At 55.1% G+C, this 21,279-nt stretch overlaps 5 protein-coding genes across 5 annotated transcripts; 4 read left to right on the top strand and 1 right to left on the bottom strand.

The window, feature by feature from the left end:
• Positions 1-65: 65 nt before the first annotated feature.
• HER10_EVM0002155 (amidase) lies at positions 66-4,160 on the top strand. Its single transcript, XM_035471880.1, has 4 exons — positions 66-1,256; positions 1,389-1,466; positions 1,530-2,128; positions 2,181-4,160. Exons 1-4 carry the CDS (start codon positions 634-636, stop codon positions 3,293-3,295), a joined length of 2,415 nt encoding a protein of 804 aa, XP_035328955.1. The 5' UTR covers positions 66-633; the 3' UTR covers positions 3,296-4,160.
• A 2,008-nt stretch (positions 4,161-6,168) lies between these two features.
• HER10_EVM0007220 (acyltransferase) lies at positions 6,169-9,805 on the top strand. The gene is made up of 2 exons (XM_035476782.1): positions 6,169-7,447; positions 7,553-9,805. Exons 1-2 carry the CDS (start codon positions 7,223-7,225, stop codon positions 9,617-9,619), a joined length of 2,292 nt encoding a protein of 763 aa, XP_035329582.1. The 5' UTR covers positions 6,169-7,222; the 3' UTR covers positions 9,620-9,805.
• A 444-nt stretch (positions 9,806-10,249) lies between these two features.
• On the top strand, positions 10,250-12,364 carry HER10_EVM0012998 (uncharacterized protein). Its single transcript, XM_035482372.1, has 2 exons — positions 10,250-11,189; positions 11,269-12,364. Exons 1-2 carry the CDS (start codon positions 10,866-10,868, stop codon positions 12,028-12,030), a joined length of 1,086 nt encoding a protein of 361 aa, XP_035330272.1. The 5' UTR covers positions 10,250-10,865; the 3' UTR covers positions 12,031-12,364.
• Positions 12,365-13,216: 852 nt separating this feature from the next.
• HER10_EVM0007079 (GTPase binding protein Rid1) lies at positions 13,217-16,016 on the top strand (the record flags this gene model as incomplete). The annotated part of the gene is made up of 4 exons (XM_035476645.1): positions 13,217-13,339; positions 13,532-13,749; positions 13,822-14,733; positions 14,787-16,016. 4 exons carry the CDS (start codon positions 13,217-13,219, stop codon positions 15,751-15,753), a joined length of 2,220 nt encoding a protein of 739 aa, XP_035329563.1. The 3' UTR covers positions 15,754-16,016.
• A 671-nt stretch (positions 16,017-16,687) lies between these two features.
• Positions 16,688-19,548, bottom strand: HER10_EVM0011753 (DlpA domain-containing protein). The gene is made up of 2 exons (XM_035481176.1): positions 18,346-19,548; positions 16,688-18,264 (listed from the first exon to the last, which is right to left on the bottom strand). The coding sequence occupies exons 1-2, from the start codon at positions 18,757-18,759 to the stop codon at positions 17,989-17,991; spliced, it is 690 nt and encodes a 229-aa protein (XP_035330129.1). The 5' UTR covers positions 18,760-19,548; the 3' UTR covers positions 16,688-17,988.
• Between the last annotated feature and the right edge of the window lie 1,731 nt (positions 19,549-21,279).

The following is a 21,279-nucleotide window of genomic DNA, read 5'->3' as shown; positions in this document are numbered from 1 at the left end:
CCATCTTCGGACATTCGGTGCAGCGAACATCCTCGATACGTACCTCCACAGATGACTTCATCCCCTTCGAACCGTGGCACGACATCAGTGGCTCGTCTTTGGGATAAGCACGAGCTAGCGGTTCCCTTCCCGAAGCCGGATCGCTGCAACTCCCATCAACTAAAAGGCGTCAACGGGGTCCGGTTGGCTCCGGCTTGATCAGCTCCCAGGAACGGCACTCCGCGGAACAGCAGGATGCTCCATATCTGCGTCAATCAAGCTAGCGGCTAATGTATTACTCGGCGTCTCTGGCACTTGGAGGTGGGAAGCGGGATGCGATGCTCCATCCTTGTTTCACGGCTTGCGTGGTTGACTGAGGCGCCTCTCACGTTACCGCATGAAAACCTGCTGATATGCAATCAGCTGTGTACCTCTATACAAACGGCCTGGCAAGACGATAGTTCCGCCGTGTATTGTCAGTCAAATACCGAAATAAGAAGAAGCTCAGTCACGTCGCTGCTCCATCTCGACACTTCAGTCAACTTTGCCCAAGGTAGCTCACCTGCATTAGCACCGCATGTATAAGCACTCACCTCACCTTGTCCGCATTCGTCCAAGGCAAGGCAAGGCAGGGTTGCATGGTCAAAGACAGGGATGAACTACATCGGTCGACCGAGCATCCCGACAGCTAGCATTGAAGAGAAAAGGCGTCCCAGCCTCGCGTCGAAGAACACCGTGACAGCGCGAGCTTCAGAGACCCAGGAAGGATACGGTCTGCCCAGCATTGCTGACAATCAAGAGCGGGAAGGGCTTCCTGCCATTTTGCGGTGGCAAGAGAAACCCCAAGATCCATACACCAACGACCCCTCCTGTTTGACAGACTTCCTTGCCTTTCCGGCTACTGCGGCGTGGTTCGTGGGCTTGAAAGGCCTAGGCGCAAATCTGTTGCATGGTCGTGCCCGGTGTTCCCATACGAGGGAGGTCCCGGCGTCTCTGCACCCCAGCGCATCAACCTTACTTTTTTGTTTCCGACACAAACTCGACACAAATCTATATAAGCTTGTTCCCGGACTCCTCATCCGACTGCGCTACCAAACAATGGCACCCTCAACGGCTTCTACCCATCGTGACATTGGGCCTGAAGTCGACTTGATACCGAGTTCTGAACCCGAAAACGGACCTGATTCCGAAGCAACGGCTTACACCGTCCACAGCCGGCCCATTATGAGTTCCGAAACACGCAAGAAGTTTATCAACTATCCTCTCCCGATCCCGGGGTAAGTTGTTCTGTACTTTGTAGGGCTGAGTGGTGGTTGGGTGCTGCCTCATTCACGATGCCGTACCACCTCCCATAAGCATACTTGGGGTCTCGGAACTTGTCACAACAGATCGGTAACTGACGCAATTAGACCGCCCATTCCATACAAGAATGTCAGGAAGAGCAATCCGCCTCTCAGAGGTTGGCTCTTGGTCCTAGCGGCTTGGGCGTAAGTTCTTCGACGCAGCCACTCTTGCTCTTATTCTCCCTCGCAATCACTTACACCCATCAGTATGGAATGTCTATGGTTCATCAGGTCGTTCATCTGGAGCAACGCGGGATTTGGAAGTCTGAGAAAGATTCGCAAACATATTGAAGATGCTGAACCTCGATACGACCCAACCGTCCTGCCACTGCCAGCGGACGAAGCCAAAGACCCGGCGGTTCTCCACCGTGAAAGCGCAGTCAAGGCGAAACCTCACCCCTTGAAGTACTACTCCGTAAACGACTATCATGAGATGTACCTTTCGGGTGTGGTCACGCCACTTGCGGTGGCCCGCGCTATTCTCCCCTTGATTCGGCGCGATACGAATCCACCCGGCGAGCACTCCATCGCGTGGTTCGATACCAAAGTCTCACAGGTGTTGGCCGCTGCCGAGGCATCTACCAAGCGATATAAGGAGGGGCGGTCTCTGGGTCCTTTAGACGGTGTGCCGACGGCAGTCAAAGACGAATACGAAATCGACGGATACCGGACTTGCCTGGGGTCTAGGAACGATTATACGACTCCAGCGGCGCCGGGCCAGTCGATTACCAGCTGGTGTGTTAAGAAGCTGGAAGATGCTGGCGCTGTAGTGCTCGGAAAGCTGTCAATGCACGAATTTGGACTTGGTGAGCCTCTAGTTTCCAAACACCCAGGGCCTCTTAAGCTAACCTGGTGTAGATACGACTGGAAACAATCCCATCTACGGAACACCGCGAAACCCCTACAACCGTGGCTATTACACCGGCGGGAGCTCATCGGGAGCTGGTTATGCAGTTGCGACTGGTCTAGTTCCTGTGGCCCTCGGTAGCGATGGCGGCGGCAGCATTCGCATTCCCTCTTCCATGTGCGGCGTCTACGGTTTGAAGCCTACCCACGGCCGCATCTCTTTTCACCCGTGTCCGAACCACAGCAACAGCTGCGCTGTCAATGGCCCCATAGCCGCTGATATCGAGTCTCTGGCGACCTACTTTGAGACCATCGGCGCGCCGCACCCCGACTCTCAGTTCATCCAGGCATCTCCCTTTATCCTGTCACCCAGCGAGAAGCGCGGAAAGGTCCTCGGTATCCCCGAAGCATGGTTTGCACAGGCAGACCCGGCTATCCAGCGCATGTGCCGTACCATGATCGCGAAGCTCGTCACTCACCACGGCTACGTCACCGTCCCCATCGACATCCCCTTCCTAGTCGAAGGCCAATTCGCCCACGCCATGACAGTCCTCACCGATGGCGCAACCCTCCTGCCGGAAACCAAGAACCTGACGCCCGCGAACCGCATCCTCCTCGCCATCGGACGCGTCACCTCCGCCATGGACTACCTCCTGGCGCAGAAACTCCGCGGCCTCCTCATGCAGCACCTGGCCCACCTCTGGTGCATGTACCCGGGCATGATCATCGTCACGCCCACGACCTCGTGCGCGGGCTGGCCCATCATGCACGAGGGCGAGCTGACCCACGGCGTCAGCGACGGCGACCGCACCATCAGGTCGATGGAGTACGTCTGGATGGGCAACTTTTGCGGGCTCCCCGGCGTCACGGTGCCAGCGGGCTACGTGGTGCCGCACGACCAGCTCGGCGCCGGCGGCGAGGCCGGACCCGACACCGTGGGGAAGGTGCCCATCGGGCTCATGGGTATGGGCGAGTGGACGGACGAGCACAGCCTGCTCGAATTTGGGCTCGACGCCGAGGAGCTGTTTGCCAAGGAGAGATGCAGGCCGCCCAACTGGATCGACGTCATTCAGCGGGCCAAGGACGATATGGCTAAGAATGGGGAGGACAGCTTGATAGACCTTTAGAGTATGATATCCCCACAGACAACGCGCGAGAGCAATGCAAATCGATCAGGGTGCCCTGCAGATACAGAACCAAGGACCTAGCATTACGCATGATGAATTAGCCCACTGAAAGCACCAGAGCCTCTCATTCACACTTGGGAAGGGAGGCTGAGCTGAGCTGAGCTGAGCTGAGCTGAGCTGAGCTCATGAAATCCGGGTCCTGCTTTGTTGTCAAGCGACGTTCAAGCATTCGAAGCAGGGATACCCCGTCTCCGCCCCCGGCACTTGATAGAGGCATTTGACAATCCTCCTCGCTGGCAGCATCCACTTCCTTGCGTAGATCAATGCGTTAACCGTCATATCATGAAGCTCGGTGGAGAGAAGAGAGGGGAAAGGACCCGAGCTAGCGGGACGACAGCAGGTTACTGCCATCGATGGCGAGATTCGAGACAGACCGAGGCAGGTCTATTGTGGATGGACGAGAAGTGACGACTTTTTTCTTTTTTGTGCATATTCGCAGGGAAACCTCGAGGGCAGTACCAAAGAAAGGGAATAAGCATTTTCGAGTCTAATGAAGGCGCGGGCCGCATGCCAATCCCAACCTAAGCTTTTTTGCTCCTCTCGGAAGGGGCAGCTGTTGCTTACACAGCCCCTTATGCCAAGATGATCGAAGGCCGGCCTAGACCGCTCCGACTGTAGTTGCAGGTTAGATTGTTCGCATCTTTGGTGTTGTTTGTATTTGACTTTCGAGGCGGAAGTTCATGCTTGACAGGGCACGGGCAGCGGGGGACAGGAGAGTGGTACGCGAGAAGAACAGATGCATATGCGGCCAGCTTTTGGGTGGTGTCAGTGCGATAATATGAGCTTGATGTCCGGAAGTTGCGGGTGGTTAGTGTGAGGTTTTCATATCTCGGGTCTTTTCGTTCAATTCTCTTCGTTTTAGTAGTATATTTGAGACCTGTTTATGATCGTATATTTCGCCGAAGGCAATGAAAAGAAGTATAATGTCTTCATGTGGTTGCTGTCCTGCTTAGTTGGGAAGTAAGCCACGATGAAGATGGTGGTCAGGCTCACAAAGGCTCCGGAGATTGTCAAGCTTCAGTTGATAGTTGACATGTCTTTCAAGTGTGGCCTCTTCAAGGAACTACTTTGAGAGATGATGATTCCTCTGAACGAGAATGCTTGTCGATGAGGTCACCTGAGTAGCGGCAACTACCAACCTTTTCAAGCGGTAGTGTATATCCTTGGTGAAAAGGAGTCGGTTAATTTTTCTACCTCAGGCTTGAAGTGCTTCACTTGCTCTATAAAAACTTCGGGCTCGACCTCCTATCCAAGAAAGCCAGCGTACGAAACCAATCGACGAGAACCTGATGATGATGAGTCTTCTCCTCGTAGAGCCCGATAGACCATATTCATTCTCCCTGGCCCCTACCTCAGGCAGAAGACTTTAGACCATCCACAAGGCGTCGAATGAACATGCTACCAGGGTGCTTGGTCTATACAGACCCAAACACTCCCGCGGCACCCAGAGGCCGTATACAGAAGCCACGATGTCGCCCGTCCCACCCCTTCAGCCTTTCAACTCCCTCGCTCCACGTGATCAAGCAAAACTTACACCACCACAGCATCCTGCCCGGTTCTTGCCTTGCCTTCTTCTGTCCAGTCCATCGAGAATCTCTCATCCGCCACCAGTCACACATTTGGTCTGGTGGTTTAGAGAAATCCTAAGAAATACCTCGTTCGTGGGGGGCGCAGGTTCAAAGCGGGCCTCTTAACTACATTACCATTTTTTCGCCCTTTCTCTGAGTACTTGATTACAATTATTGTTGATCCATCTTACTTCTAGTAAATTCCGGTTCTTTTTCATTCAAATGACTGCCATCTTGACTAAGCTTCAAAGTAAGAAGAGGTTTTGAAAGCAGTATTTCTTCCATTCGAAGTACCTCCTTTTCTATAGAGACTTCCATCATATTAGAGGAGCTGATGTATCACAGTCTGACATTGTTCTAGATTGCCCTAATAAGATTGCCTGCTTAACGTATGTAGGCTTCATTTCAACCGGAATATAAAGGATTCCCCTTGACACATACATCTACTAACGCAGAGAAGGCAGGATGAGATGCCCACTGACGCACTGCAGTAACCTACGCTTAAGTATGACAGACTCAATAACACAAATCTTTTGCCTCTCTATTTCGACATTATTCTCACAAATAGTCCCATCGTCCTCATCCCCTATCTGAGGTGAGAGCTCCCAAAGAGGCTTTGAACCAAACGCAATTGAGAATCACGACCTCAAAAGTAAGTGATTATCGACTAAGAAGGGGCAACGTCTACTAGGACCGTCTCAGCCTTAAACTCCAAGGGACCCCACCCCGGTCCAAATGCGACGCCAGTTGGCTGTTAGCCGCACGCGATCTGCTCTAGGCCACCTCAGACCATGTAAGCACAGCTCTGACGTAAGGTACCTGGGGGTGCTAGGTAAGGTACTAAGGTAATCATGATCTCACGGCATCTTCAGCACTGATGCAGGTTCTAGCGCCGAACGAGCTGCAAAGTGCACATTGCAGCGCGTCAGAAAACGAACCAGCTCAGACAAAGTGTTGCAAGCACGACAACGTAGAGACGGACAGACTTGACAGACATTAGCTACAGGGCCGTTGAACTTTCATTCCCGGGCCACGGCGGGGGTGCTACGGCATACGACGATGTTAAGCCGGAATCGCACTGCTTGTCCCCGAGGTTGACCGCAGCCGAAGCCGGGCTTCTCGGACGGACATACGGAAGCCTTTCCCCAGAAAATCATTACCGATAGGTTGCGATGGGAAAAGTCACCTTTTTCGGGAACTGAAAGCACGAGTTGTTGAATAGTCCCCCTCCTCCCCTCCTCCGTTGTGAGGTCTGCGACGTTTCCCAACAAAATGCAGGAGAGCCAACCGGTTGAGGTGAGGGGTCAGGTCGCCTTGGATGTACCAGACGGCAGAGAGATAATTAGCTAGCTGCCCTGGCCTGTTTTACTCCAAATTCGCCTCTCTTGACGTAAGGTAGCGTCCCAGCTTGTGGTTTTCTTCATCCTGCCAGGTCTTGTGCCACTGTACGCCCTGAGCTTTCTTTAGTAGTCGGGTGTCTGCAGCTCAGCTCCCCCCCGCATTCTGGCGCTGAATAGGTTAAACAACCTAACGATCTAATCTTTGCGCGGATACCAGAGATCCCCCCTCGTACCACGGCTAGGGAATCGTACGTTGATACAAGTAGACGCTTCCTATTTCCTTGGCCGGTTGCAGAGCAGCAGAGCGTATTACCAAAGAACCGAGAAGAAAGAAAGGAGAAGTCGAAAGTGGAATATCGCACTGAAAGGGGAAAAAAAGAAGAGGGGCGTCTGGGGACAACCTAAGACTGGATGATATCGCGGGCTTGGCCGACTTAGTGGGGAACCACCCCCGGCCTCCACAGGCGCATAGCCTATAGGTACTACCTTAGGTATTCCCATTCCCCTGCTGGGGCTGCTCTCTCTTTCGCCCGGGCTCTCCAGAAATACATCCCTCCCAATTTTTGGTCACCTCACATCTCGCAGTCATTGTCAGCGACTTTCTTCTCTCACACTGCTGTCGCCAGTCGCACCACCACCACCAGAGCAGGCGCGCCTTACCAATTGTCTAAGCACAATACTACTCTGTCGTTCGCTTCCTCCCATCACCAAACCCATCTGGTAGCTTGTGAATGCCAGCGCACGAAACCAAAGCTCGCTCCGCCCAAGGTAGCCCTCTTATCGCTACTGCCGCCCTGCTGCACCCGAAGGTTCCACACCACACACCACCACCGAGGATGAAAGTCTGAGGGAGTGGCGCAATAGTTGGCGAGATTTTCACCAAGAGACGTTTCTCACCTCACTCCATTCCGAAAAACACTTCTTCCTACTCTGATATCGCATATCGAGTTCTTGCCGCCATGCCAGACCACGCTGGAACGGCGGTCGCCGCGCCGCCCCAGAGCGGCTCCAACCCGACCCCTCCCAAGGAGCTATACCCCATGGTCAACTGGAAGTATGACCTCTTCCTCTGGGTCTTGGGCGTGCTGGTCGACCTCTTCTTCCGCGAGGTTCACCCTCGTGGCTCCTGGAAAGTCCCCAAGTCGGGTCCTGTTCTCTTCGTCGCCGCTCCTCACGCCAACCAGGTCAGTTTTCTCTCTTTTTTTTTCTCTTCCCTTCTTCACCCCCCTTGTCGAAGCAAAGCCCCCCTGTCATTGTCACATGCTAACGCCCGCAATCTCTGCATACAGTTCGTCGATGCTCTCATCCTCCAACGCACCCTCCGACACGAGGCCGGTCGTCGAGTCTCCCTCCTCATTGCGCAAAAGTCTGTCCATGGCTTCATCGGCTGGGGTTCGCGTCAGGTCGGCTCCGTCCCCGTCGGACGCGCCCAGGACGCCGCCAAGCCCGGCGCCGGCGTCATCTATCTGCCCGACCCCATCAACGATCCTACACTTATCCGCGGCGTTGGCACCAAATTTGGCCAAGGAGAGGGCGAGGTACACGGTATGCTGTTCTTGCCCTCTGCCAAGAAGCAGACCGGCGCCAGCATCGACATTGCACAGATTATCGGACCCGAGGAAATCCGCATAAAGCGCCCGTTCAAGGGCAAGCTGTCGCTCGAGCAGCTTACCGGACGCGATGATATTGACGAGAATGGCAACTTCACCAACAAGGACCTCAAGGGATGCAGTCCCGGCTTCAAGGGAACCAAGTACAAGCTCGCCCCGCACATTGATCAGACCAAGGTGTACGAGGCCGTCTTCGACCGTCTGAGGTCAGGTGGCTGCGTAGGCATCTTCCCCGAGGGAGGTAGCCATGATCGCACTGAGCTGCTTCCCCTGAAGGCCGGCGTTGCCATCATGGCACTTGGTGCCCTCGCCGAATCCCCCGACTGTGGTCTGACGATCGTACCCGTTGGCATGAACTACTTCCACGCCCACAAGTTCCGCAGTCGCGCCGTTGTTGAGTTCGGTCCTCCTTTCGAAGTTCCCCGGCACCTGGTCGAGATGTACAAGAACAACCAAAGACGCGAGGCCATCGGCCAGCTCCTCGACAGCGTATACCAGGCTTTGAGCGCCGTCACCGTTTCCACACCCGACTATGATACTCTGATGATGCTCCAGGCCGCTCGACGTCTGTACAACCCCACCGGCAAGAAGCTGCCTCTGCCCGTCGTCATTGAGCTGAACCGCAGACTCGCCATGGGCTACGAAAAGTACAAGGATGATGCCCGGGTCGTCCATGTGATCAAGTCTGTTAAGCAATACAACAAGGAGCTGCGCTACGTCAACCTTCGTGACCACCAGGTCCAGTACGGCAAGATGTCCATCCCCAAGGTCATCTTCCTGTTGTTCTACCGCGTTGCCAAGCTCCTTGTTCTGCTTATTGGTGTGCTGCCTGGTCTCATTCTCTTCGCCCCTGTCTTCGCCGCATCCAAGGCCATTAGCGTTCGTAAGGCGAAGCAGGCTTTGGCTGGCTCGACAGTCAAGGTTCAGGGACGCGACGTTATGGCTACATGGAAACTTTTGGTTGCCATCTTCCTCGCCCCGACTCTATACCACTTTTACTCGGCCATCGTCACCTACAAGGTCTGGCAGGATCATCTCTGGGGTCGCGTTCCTGAATGGGTGCCGTGGTGGACGACATACTTGGTCATGTGGCCTCTCATGGTGGGTATTACGTTTGCTGCGCTGCGATTTGGCGAGGTTGGCATGGACATCTTCAAGTCTCTGAGGCCTCTGGTCCTCTGTCTGAACCCTGCCTCAAGCTACAACATCCAGCAGCTGCGTGCGAAGCGCGTCGACCTGAGCTCCCAAGTGACGGATCTTATCAACACGCTTGGGCCCGAGATGTTCCCCGACTTTGAGAAGACCCGCCTGGTGGCAGACCCGTACAAGGCCGACGGATACTCCCGACCGCGCACACCGCCGGCGCGCCGCGATAGTGACGCATCCAGCGCCTACGATGCCGCGACGCCGCCGTCCATCTCCAGGAGACAAACCCAGCAGTCGAGCCGTGCGATGCCCCGCAACGAATCGTACAGCAACATTGGTGGCGTCGGCATCTTCTCCACGCGACCACCTTCCCGGTCGAGGAGTCGGAGCAGCAGCAGCGGAGGCGGTCTCGGGTCGGGCGGGTTCCACATCAGCGGGTTCACGACTCTGGACTCTGCGGGTGGGTTTGACGAGGCTAGCAAGAAGATTCGCGAGGCGATGAAGCTTCGTCGGAGAAAGAGCGGGGATCACAAGATGGAGCTGGGTGCGGACGAGAGCGAGGATGAAGAGTACAACGAGGCGCGCAAGAAGAACACATGATGTCACAGAACAGAGACGCAAAGCAACAGACGTAATAAGCTTTGAAAGAGAAAGAGAAAGCGAGATGTTCAAGTTGTGGAGACGGGGATTGGGCGCAAGGTGATTCCAATCAAAGAGTACCGTACGGTACGTATAGACAGCGTTTTAATAGTTTCAATATGGATTCCCATTTTGTGTTTTTGCGAATCAGCATCGGCCCAATTACTGCGTATTAGCTCACAGAGTGCTTCGTACTGCGAACCCAAGAGTGTACGGAGTACGGATGCTTCGTCTGAACGTTGGAGTGGATTCGCGGGACTGGGGCAAATGCGCAGCCAATTACGGCGATTACAATGTTGACCGCCGTAATTGTTATCTCCGTCCGGCCGGTACGGATTAAGGTACCTTGCCTTGCTGTACGGTGTGGGAGGCCGCAGGATCTGATAACTCAAAAGGTCCCCCTCCCCTCCCTTTCCCCCCCCTCCACGGTGACGCTAGGTGAGGTATTCGAGACGAAAAATCGCACGCGTGGCTTTTTGTCGAACCGGCTAATCCGTGCCGCTGCCGGCCGGAGTTTTGAGGACATAAATGCATATTGCCCGCGGACCTGGGCCTTTAACGAGGCCGAGCGAGGGGGGATCTCGGTGATACGAGCACTCGTTGGGGAAGGCAAGCAGGCAAGCAAATCATTGCGTCCGCTTTGTGGGTTACACCTTTTTACATTAATAAGGACGCGCGCGGGACTACCTAGGTAGACTGGGGATATAACTCCAGCAAAGGGCGGATGTCTTGTTGGTCAGCTTTGACATTTTAGTCTTTCACGAGAGACTGTATTGGTTCAGTTTTCGGCCCACGGAGCTTGCGGCGCGCCGGTTGAGTGTTGCCGTCCTTAATCCCACCTTTTCTCCCCTCAAACATTTCCATTCCCGATTCCTGACCACCTCGTCATTGTTTCCCACACCTTTGTTAGGTCCGAGGGGGAAAAAAAAAGGAGCCAAACCCCAAATACCCCACATCCCGCCACCTTTCCGACGGGTGGGCCGAACGACTCTACTCCGTGTGTTGCTTTCCTTTCCGAACCGGTCTTCAGCCCTTTAGGTGTAGACCTTGCCCCTCTACTCCATACAACTTCCACCCCTCCAAAGCTACAATCCTCCTCGCTTCCTTTCTTTCTACTACGGTGTAGGAGAGTCGCATTCCTATTTCCATTCCTTTTCTACAATCGCTTGATTTGTTCCCTAAAGAGCGCAGAAAAAAGACGACAACCATGACGTCCGCATTCAAGTCCTTCGTCACGGGCGCCAAAAAGTTCGCCCTGGGCACCGCCCACGGCGTATCGGCCCTCGACCTCTTCCCCAAGACGGACCCGGCCGTCGACGGCGAGGACTGCGAGCACGACTGCGAGAGCTGCCACGTGAAATACCCCAAGGGCTTCAAGATTGACGAGGGCGACGAGCTGTACGGCATGGTCAAGGGGTGGAGCACGCACGCGCTCGTGGCGACGGGGAAGAGCGATTGGGTGCGGGACGTGGCGGACGAGAAGGGGAGTGTTATGGAGGCTATTGGGCGGGCTGCGGCGCCGAGTAATGGGGTAAGTTACTCAAGCTCTGAGAAGAAGAAGACGGTGAAGGCAGGGAATAGGTTTTGCTAACGGAGATGCGACAAAACAGAAACTCATGCTCTCCGCCTCCAATATCCCGACACCGAACCACTCGAGCGACTACACCGAACCCACGACGGTCCTCCTCCTCCCGGCCTTTGTCATCATCGACCACGTCACACCCAAGAGCGTGCCGGAGCTCATTACCGAGTTCGTAGACAAGGCGCCGACAAACACCTCCCCCCTCGCGCCGCTCGCCCTTCCGACCTCCGTCCCCGTAGCATCGACAAACGGCAACGGCACCACTGACACGAGCGCGGCCGCACCGAGCATACCCCCCGAAATCTCCCGCCGCCCGTGCCCGCACAGCGCGCTGATCCTCCTCTGCTCGCAAAAGACGCGCGACGCCCGCTGCGGCCAGTCGGCGCCGCTGCTGCGCAAGGAGCTGGAGCGCCACCTCCGGCCCTTGGGGCTCTTCCGCGACATGGACGACGAGAGGCCCGGCGGTGTGGGGATCTACTTCATCTCGCACGTCGGCGGGCACAAGTACAGCGCCAACGTGATGGTGTACCGCCGGCCCGACGCCTTTGGGCTCGACGAGGCGGAGCGCGTCAAGGAGGGAGGAGGGGAGCTGGTGCCCAAGGCGAGGACGGCGGCCGCGCTGCCGGAGACGGAGGACGTGGGTGCTGCGCAGTGTATCTGGCTTGCGCGGATCAAGCCTGAGGATTGTGAGAATTTGGTAAAGTATACGGTTTTGCAGGGTAAGGTTGTGAAGCCTGAGACGCAGTTGAGGGGTGGTTTTGATAGGGCCAAGGGGATAATGAGTTGGTGAGAGCCCGTTTTTCTGGTCTCTTTTTTTTCTTCTGTTTTTGTTGAATTCTTAGAAGCGACTTTGGGCGCATCCGTGGGGGATCATGATCAGGGCCATTGGGATACAGGTCTGGGGGGCGTTGGAGGATACGGCAGGCACATAGAGGAAGACCGGACGGTATTTGGTAGACGAGAGCTTTCGATAGACGAGGGTTTGAGCTTTGCAGAATGGTGTGCGAGTGCCAATATACCTACCTATCATGCTTACAACCTTTTGAGAGGATTCAAGCTTTGGAGGGTGGAACAGGAGAATGTCTAGATGTAAGCCAGCTGTGTAGACGATGTGGAGGTGGCCGACTTGAGACTACACAACTAAAGTAAATAGTGTCTTACCCAGATGGTGTTTGAAATTGCACAATTAGATGTGAGCTTTAGTTCAACAAATGAGGTACACCATGGCCGTTGCACAGCAAACCGAGTCTCCGCACAATGACCGAGTCGACCGGCGTAGGGCTCCACTTCTACCGGCCCGCCCCGCACCCTCCAAAAACACCAGTGACGAGACTGGCAGACCCCCCCGAGCTGCAGGCGCGTTAGGCTGGTGGGCGATAAGATACGAGGGGAGCAGCGCAACGGGGAACAGACCCGCCCGCCGTGGTCACCCAGACAACAGCGCTAGCGTAAACAATCCCCACGACCGCTCCTTCGTGGGTGCCCAGTACTACCGCCCTTCAGCTCACCGACACGACCATCCCATCCAGTCCCGTCCCAATCCCCCCCAATCAATCTTTCTTATTGCACAACGACGACCAGAAACAGAAAAACAATTGCAATCTCGGGACGTAGCCTGGCGTTGAGCCATCTCCCCTCCCCAGCTTTGCATTTGCCGCCCTTTTTTTTTTTTTTTTCTCCCGTCGTCACCAAGTCTCCCAAACATGGTGTGAGCAGGAAGAGACACAATTCCGTATAGCTGTCGGGATTCCTCTCGCCTTTATCCAACATCCACCAAGCATTGGAATTACATCACCCGCCCCTCCCGTTATTTTGGCCGTCTCTTCTTCATTCTTCTTCAGAGCAAGCTTCAGTATTCCCGCCCAGCATTCCACACGAAGGAGGGGGGATAGCATTGTTTTCCCGTCCATCCATACCAGCAACAACCCTGTCTCGAACCGTGTTGTTTCCCGCCCCCATTTTCCCTCTCCTCGACAATGGGCTCCGCCGCCGAAGGAGATAACAATGGAGGAGGCCGCCCCAGGTCTTCGGTCCTCAAGAGCTTCATCCACCGCCGTAACCAGTCCGAGGGCTCTGCGCTCTTCACCTCGCCGCCCTCCGTCCAGGTCACCACCACGCCCGCCCAACACATCTCGGCCGCCTACGCACAGCTCGAGGGCAGGATGCCGCCCCCTCCTCCCATACGCACCGAAGGTCTGGGGGCCCTCGGCGAGCTGAACAACCACTCGTCGCCCCGCAAACAACAACCGGTAGCAGACAGCAACCGAGACCGATCGCGCTCGCCGACCAAGTCCGCCTTTAGCAACATGTCCTTCAAGTCCTTGGCTAAGGAGGCCCGAAAATCACGCGACGTGTCCCCCGAGAAACCAAAAAAGACGAAATCGAGCACGAACCTGGCGGGCTTCCTGTCTCGACCCCGATCGACCATGTCGCTGAACAAGACCACGAAGGAGGAGGAGGAGCGACGCCAGGCTAAGGACAAGGAGAACCGCACACCCCCGAGCTCGACGTCGAGCGCCGACATGACGGGTGGTCCGGCGCCGCCCATATACGCACAATTTTGCAGCCAGGACCTCGGGAGCAATGGGCTGCGTGGAAAGGCGTCTTTCGACGCGGGTAGTGGACGTTATGGAAGCGACGCCTCGAGCGACCTGTCCAAGAAGCAGAGACCCAAGTCATACCACCCCTCCACCGCCATCTCCGAGCACAAATCTACATCAGACCTACGCAGCAGGCCAAAGATGGACGGCCGCGAACCTTCTGCTTCGGAGAGAATCAAAAGCAAAGTCCAGCGTCCCAAGCTCTTTACAGCCTTTTCCGCCGCCGGGTCCAGCACGAAGTCCAAGGCCTCGGATTCCGCCGACAGGCCCATCGACCCTAAAGCGATCGACCAGCACCTCGAGGCCATGCTCGACCGGCGCAACATCCCCGAGAACCAGCGCTACAAGATGCGCAGCCTGGCAGATACAATCAAGATGGAGTTCATCCGGCAGGACTGGGCGGAGATGGCGGCCAAAGAGCAGGCTGGCGTCGCTGACGCCACTGCGGAGCCTACCTCTGCGGCGACTGGAGGCTCTGATAAAGAGGAGACACAATCCAAGCGCTCCCGCGGGAGGAGCTTCACCCTGTCGCGAAAAAAGGACCCCAAGGAGCCCGCCTCGCCGACGAAAAAGTCAAAGGGCGAGAATACCTCCATCGGCCGCCATTTCCGGAGCAAGTCTACCGAGAGCGTGGTGAGCGAGCGGCCCGTTTCGGCGAGCTCGACGGGGAGCAACGGCATTCTTTCTAAGATCAAGTTCGGCCAGGGGCCGGGTGACTACGTTTCGTATCTGCGCAAAGTGCAGAAGCCGGAGCTGGTCGAGGTTGGGAAGCTGCACAAGCTGCGGCTGCTTCTGCGTAACGAGACGGTCTCGTGGACCGAGGACTTTATCAAGCAAGGCGGCATGGAGGAGATTGTCGGCCTCTTGAAACGCATTCTCGCTATTGAGTGGAGGTAAGCCGTGATTTCTTCAAGGGCAGCAAAGTGCAAATACTAACGAACAACAGAGAGGAACACGACGACGCCCTTCTCCACGAAAACTTACTATGCTTAAAGGCTTTGTGCACCACAGCGCTGGCCTTGCAATATCTCCACTCCATTCACGAGGACTTGTTTCCCAAGCTCCTCCATATGCTGTTCGACCCCGAGAAGAAGGGTCCCAGCGAGTTTACTACCCGCAACATAATCACGTCAGTGTTATTTACATACATTGAGTCGGCCCCGCCCATGGAGCGCATCGCTCGCGCGCAAAAGGTGCTCTCCTTCCTGCGCAACCCCCAGCCCAAGGAAGAGGAGAGGCCGCTCGGCTTCGTGCTGGAGATGCGCAAAGACCGGCCGTACACGGTCTGGAACAAGGAGGTTGTCAGCGTCACCAAGGAGGTCTTTTGGATCTTTTTACACCACCTCAACGTCATTGCCCTGCCGTCCGAGATGTCGACCAAGGGCGGCGCGCCGCTCGGCACAATCACAAACGGCGCGTCTTCTTTCCAAGACCCGCACGCCTTTATGCACCGGCACTTCCCCTCGGAGCGGCCCCCCGTCCCGGCCGCCCCCTACGTCGGCGGCGTGGAGTGGGACGCAACCAACTACCTCGCCTCGCACCTGGACCTCATGAACGCCATCATCGCCTGCACGCCGACGTCGGCGCAGCGCAACAACCTGCGCAACGACCTCCGCATTTCCGGGTGGGAAAAGGTGCTGGGCGGCAGTCTGCGGCTGTGTAAAGAAAAGTTTTACGGCTGCGTGCACGAGGCGCTGCGGTGCTGGGTCGCGGCGGCGACGGAGGACGGGTGGGATTCGAGGGATGTGCGGTACGGGCCGCCGCCCGAGTCGCGGAGCGCGAGCCCGAAGAAGACGCAGAAGGCGCAGAAGCCTGTTGACGCGGCGCCCAAGATTGAGATTCCGAAGTTGGATTTCGGGCTTGATAATCATCGGGTTACGCCTGTTAAGGAGAGGGACGTTTGGCTTTCATGAGGGCCGTGAGCATTCTGAGGATCGATGAGCTCGTGGAAAGATGGAGACTATTGTACATCAACTGCTACGGGAACGGGTCGAAACAACAGCATGGGGAAGATTCCAACGGCACGATCTTTCGACATGGAACGCGTCGAGCTCGTTTGGGTCTTTTCTCAGTGTCAGTAGTCCGTGTACACACATTACACGTTGGAGATTGTCAACGCAGGCGAGGGCCGAAGCAGGAAGAAGATGATGAAAAGGCGGCGGAAGAAGAAGACGAGAGGAGGTTCGCGGAAGCTCTGGGGGCGCTGTCTTGTTTCCTTGTGAGGGTTTTTTTTTATCATTTTTCCTTTTCGGGGTTTGGATCTCTGGGGGAGGAGGAGTTGTGTTTTTGTTTTTTTCTTGAGTGTGGTTTTCCTTCCTTGCATGGGGTTGGGATCACGAGGAGGAGAGCAGAGAGAGGAGTGGGAGAGAAGTTGTCCTGGGTATACATGCACACAACGCACAAACAGAGTGAGAATGAGAGAGACTAGGGGAGAGAGAGTGAGGGAGAGTGAGAGGGGGAGACACATCATGCTGCCTAATGCTCCTTACGAAGGGCAACGTTTATGAATTGATGATCATCATACATAGAAAAAGCCATTATTTTCTTGTGCTGTAGCCTGTCCGTTCGTTTGGTTTTTTGTTTCATTAATGAGGGAATGGGAAAAAGAAGGGAATTCAAAAGGGATCGAGTCGAATTAAATGTTTCTGAGTGTGTCCTTTTCCCCTTCTGAGCGGTGATTTTTTCTCCGGCTTTACACGCGTAAAAGACCACCATCTTGAGGGGATTTAGCTTTTGAGGGGAATCATACGGTGCCGGTATGTGTTTTGATGTTATTGTACGGCATGATATGGCGCTACGTGCTTTATTCTACTACAGCGTTCTCGAATTCTAAAGAAACGATGTGATGCGGGATTCGTAGGGCATGTTTGTGCTGTTTGCAGAGGGCAGGCCGGCAGCCTCTTTGCTTCTACCTTATGTGGTGGTTCTTTTTTCCCCCTGGCTTTACAGGCGCAAAAGATCGATCTTGAACGGGATCAGGCTTTCCAAGGGAAGTCTCACGACGCGGTACATCTTCTTCACTGCGCGGCACACCCAAGCACGCGTTCAACTTCAACACAATGATTTTCGATACACATCTGTGTATCTTTCTTTTCAGAATTGCGTTCCATGTGCTCGGGGCATCCGGCAAGTAGGACGTGAGGTAAGGTAAGGTAGGTGATTGGCACCCCCCCTCTCATCAGATAGACTACCCCAGGCGATGCCCTTTTCCCAGGGTCTTGTAGGGTTTCAACAGTTTAGCAGCCTTCTTAAGAGCAAGCATCTGCAACTTGTATCATTTGCGAGTCGTAGTATGACAAGATCTGGGGCCTCCCCTCCGTCGATAAAGATTCCAATCCCGTTCTGTGGAAGGGGGGAAAAGATGACCTGTTGAACTTGAATTCTGACAGAAGCCAAACCGAGCTTGTATCCTTCATTAGGAGAGACACCGAATTATCCGTGAATGTTCCATACCGACTCCATCTTCCGTACGCAGGGCAAAGTCAAAAGTGAGCGAGGCAAGAGAAAAGAGGAGGGGGGGAAACGATAGAGACCGGGGGCGGTCAGCCTGAGCCGAGGGCACGGATGTCAGACAAAGTCGTCGGGCCTCAAAATGGCAGACGAGTTTCTTGGGAGACTCGGAGATGACGGGGGGTAAACACGTTTGCACAATTTGCCCGACAGCCAGCCCTTTGTCCTTTCCCGCGGGCCGCCGGTCGGTAGATCAGAGTGCGGTGTCGGTTCATGATTCGTAAAGGGGCGCCAACGGTCGAGTCCTATAGGAAGAAGTTACGGATTAGTTCTGACAGTGATGGTGGTGGTGGCTCGCTTGAAGGACCCTTGCGGTCGTCAGTATCAGTGCGTTGGAGTCGCAAGGGATTTGTGACGAGAAGATGGGTTATGCATTGCATAGGTAGTTCCCACCCCAACTGACGACTCCATCCCCCTAATCCAGGTCCTTGGATAACGACATTGTCCCGCGAATGAGTACCACCCCACAGTGAGAAGACCCAAGCGTTTGCCGTAAAGTCACGATGTAGGACTGGGTGTCTTCATCTGAGTGAGACAACTCTGCCGACGTAGCAAATGACTGGCAACCCGTAGCATCTCATCATCCAGTCGAGCCCGAAAGTTCCCGGCAAGGTATGGTCATAACCTTCCAGCTGTATCTAGAGATTGCTCCGGTGCGCCTTAAAGGCATCAAACACGGATGTTCCATTCAGCACGTCCGCCTTGACCTTGTCGTCGGCAGCTGTGAGCTTGGGGAGGAGCTCCAGGACCTTGTCGACTTTATCCTTGGGGATGACGACAACCCCATTCACCGGATCAGCTAAAACGAGATCGCCAGGGTTGACAACCGTGCCATCGACGTTGATAGGTACTTCGACTGCCCAAGGGGTACTCTCTGCCCCTGCGCCAACCGTGGAGAGTCCCCTTGACCAGACCTAAGAAGGTTCAGCGACCGGTGAGATGATTAGGGGACTTGGAGAAGATTCTAAAGGACCCAGGTGGTTTATTCGACTCACCGGTAGACCCGTACTGGTTAGTTCGTCCAGATCCCTGGCACGACCTACTACTACGATCGCCTTCGCTTGCCGAACCTTCATCCTCACAGCCATGATTCCTCCGCAGACGGCATTCTTCTGCCCGTCGGGCTGTCTGATGATCACGATGGTACCCGGCTGAGTGATATCAGCCCAGTGCGTGTTTTCGGGAATATTTGCCGCGGGCGAATCCAACGTTTCGCCCTTCCGAGCGAAGAGAATCGTGGATGCCGGTGCTATGGTGATGGGAGCATCTGCGGGGTTCGGTTGGCCCAGCAGTTGCAGATCAGGCAGGAAGCCAGCCCCAGGTACTTTGAGCTTCACGAGTGCATCTGAAATGTCACAAGCGGTGAACGTTTGAAGAGCTGCAATTCGTTCGTCGTGCGTGTCTGTCATGGTAGCGTTAAGCGACTAATCGATAGCGGAATGAGTTGTGAGATTTTGGTTCCTTGTACAGAGACAAGTTGGGAGGCGATATTTTTGTAGCAATCACGGAACCTCGGTTGTAAGTGATGATGTTGAAGCCGGAGATATTGTCCGGATGTATCAGACAGTAGGTCGCACCATCTTGGTTACTAGAGGTCAACCTTTCGACGCAGCTAGGGGCCGGGTGAAGTTGGATGCTCGGGAGCCGCCGTGGGACAGCCCCTCCAATCACATGCCGTCCCAGATGGAGGAGTGTGGGCTTTGCAGGAATGCACGTTGGAGGCTTGTGCTTGGTGGGGGACCATCATGGAGCATCTGCGCGCAGCATCCGTACGCGGTGCGGTAAGGCACTCTCAGTATGTAGTGTACACTACCGTGTAGGCTGGAACGGCTGCGGTGCCACCTTGGCAGTTGCGCAGAGTCAGACGCTGTGTGGCCTTCTAGATGTTTCCAAGATTGCATTTTCTGCAGAGACGTTTGTTGATGCAGCAGCATTGTGACTTGTTGCTCACAAGAACGAGAAGGCGGAAACAGACCGCGGGCCCAGATTATTGCGAAAGGCGCGATACCGGCCTGGTTGAACAGCCCATCTACCGGGTCCAGGGAACACGGGCGGATTAACAGCCTATATGGGTGTAGGCAGGAATCCGATAGTGAGACTGGTGGAGTTGAGGTGCAGCAGTCGCAAGTAATGCCTGCCGGAGCATGAAGGGACCTGGAACCGTTGGATTCATTGGCTGACTGTTGCCATTGGCCGGCTGTATCTCCGACTCTCGCTCACACGTCGAACCAGTCTCGTCGCCAGTGTGCGCAGACGGCGGTCGCATTTATCGCCGGCTGGTGGTGAGACAGGAGGAGCAATTATAAGACAGAGACCATCCTGTCGATCGGCAACATGTACACGGTAGGCGAATGGGTCGATCAGTCACATGATGAGACATGGGCCAGCGGGGAAAGACGATTGAGCGCGTATATACGGCTACGTATGTAGTCGTAGCGTGATTATTCGTCAAAGTGCTGTTGATAATGGGATTGTGTGTGCGGCGCGGGCTCGCTTCTCATGCAGCTCTTTGGCTGTGCCGCGCGACTTTTGTCGTTCGGAGCTTTGGGGACATTGGCGGACAGGGAAGTTTGTTAAGGTAGGCTTCGAGATGGGTCGGTTCCAAGTGTCCGAGATGCGGCCCTGGCCCCCTCGGAGTTCGCATGTTCCTGAAAGAGGGCAGACGATGCGGACAAGCGGTCAGAATCTTGAATTATGGTGGATGCAGACGTGGGCGACATGCTTCTCTGCGGCCGAAAGAAGAGAAGGATGTTCGTTGCGTCGGGAGGAATACGGTGCCTGTCGCCGTGTTGCCCAGCCACGAGTAAGGTCAAGCAGGTACCTCAGGTAGGTAGGAAGACGTTGCGTACGGAGAAGTATCCAAGTATCTTGCTAGTAATTAAGGTAAGTCCGGTGTAAGCAAGGTGAGGTTCGGGGCAATTGTCAATGGTAACTTGTAAGGTAGGTAAGGTACCTAGGAAGGGATCTAGACTCGGAAGGAGCCAGCGAGTGCGACAAGACGACGGAATCTCAAGCTCCAATTGGGAAGCAGCGCCTCGCACTCCCGACCAATAGTCAACGTCGCTAAGGTACCTTAACATTAAGGTAGGAACCTCATTTCACACCGAGAGAGCAAGAGCGAAGATGTTTTCTGTACCTGCCTTATCACGACTTCACGTGGCGACAAATGAGACCTGGAAGGTTCCGAGGCATCGTATCGTAACGAGGGAAGGCGTGATGGAGGTTTATGAAGAGAAGGAGCATTGAGCATTGGAGCAAGAGATTGTTTGGCTGGAGATTACCTTATTACGAGCTTGGGGGTTCCTTTCCGATTGCATTCTTTTTTCCGATTGCATTCTTGCCATTCGTGTCTTCGACACATCACCATACCACCCATCCATCCACCTTGCCTCGGAAAACATACCTACTTCATCTTAGTTGTTCAAGATATCCAGAGGCAAACAGGCGAGCATCAAGAAAGTGTGATGTGATCCTGCAGTGGTCGTGACTCTGTTCGACCCGTCTACTTTTCCACCAAACAACAATGCCTGTGTGCTCAACGCTGGCCTCTGCCAGTATGCCCCGTATACTCTGCGTCCCCTTCAACAACCTCTTGAATCATTGGCAATGCAACATTGGCCCCAAATCTGGGCTGTAGTAGCTATACCCCTCACTCACCGGGGCCAATCGCCGGCCCAAGAGGGAGATACCGAGATGGCGACGACTCCAACGACATGACACGGAGCGCTCGTCACTGGCTATCTATTATCACCAACGTGCCTGCGGCCTGTCCACCTCGCTATCCGTCCGGCTTCTGTTTGTCAAGCACATGAGTTTTCCACGGCCATCACGCCGCCAAACCCCTGGTCTTCTCCTCTTCCTCCTCCTCCAGAAACCCCGCCAGGGATCTCCGTTTATTGCCGGGTTCCAAGCAGGACAATGATCAGGGG

This window comes from Colletotrichum scovillei (assembly GCF_011075155.1).
Source record: "Colletotrichum scovillei strain TJNH1 chromosome Unknown Contig00009, whole genome shotgun sequence".
Classification (NCBI taxonomy): domain Eukaryota; kingdom Fungi; phylum Ascomycota; class Sordariomycetes; order Glomerellales; family Glomerellaceae; genus Colletotrichum; species Colletotrichum scovillei.
This window is presented reverse-complemented; position numbering and strand designations above follow the sequence as displayed.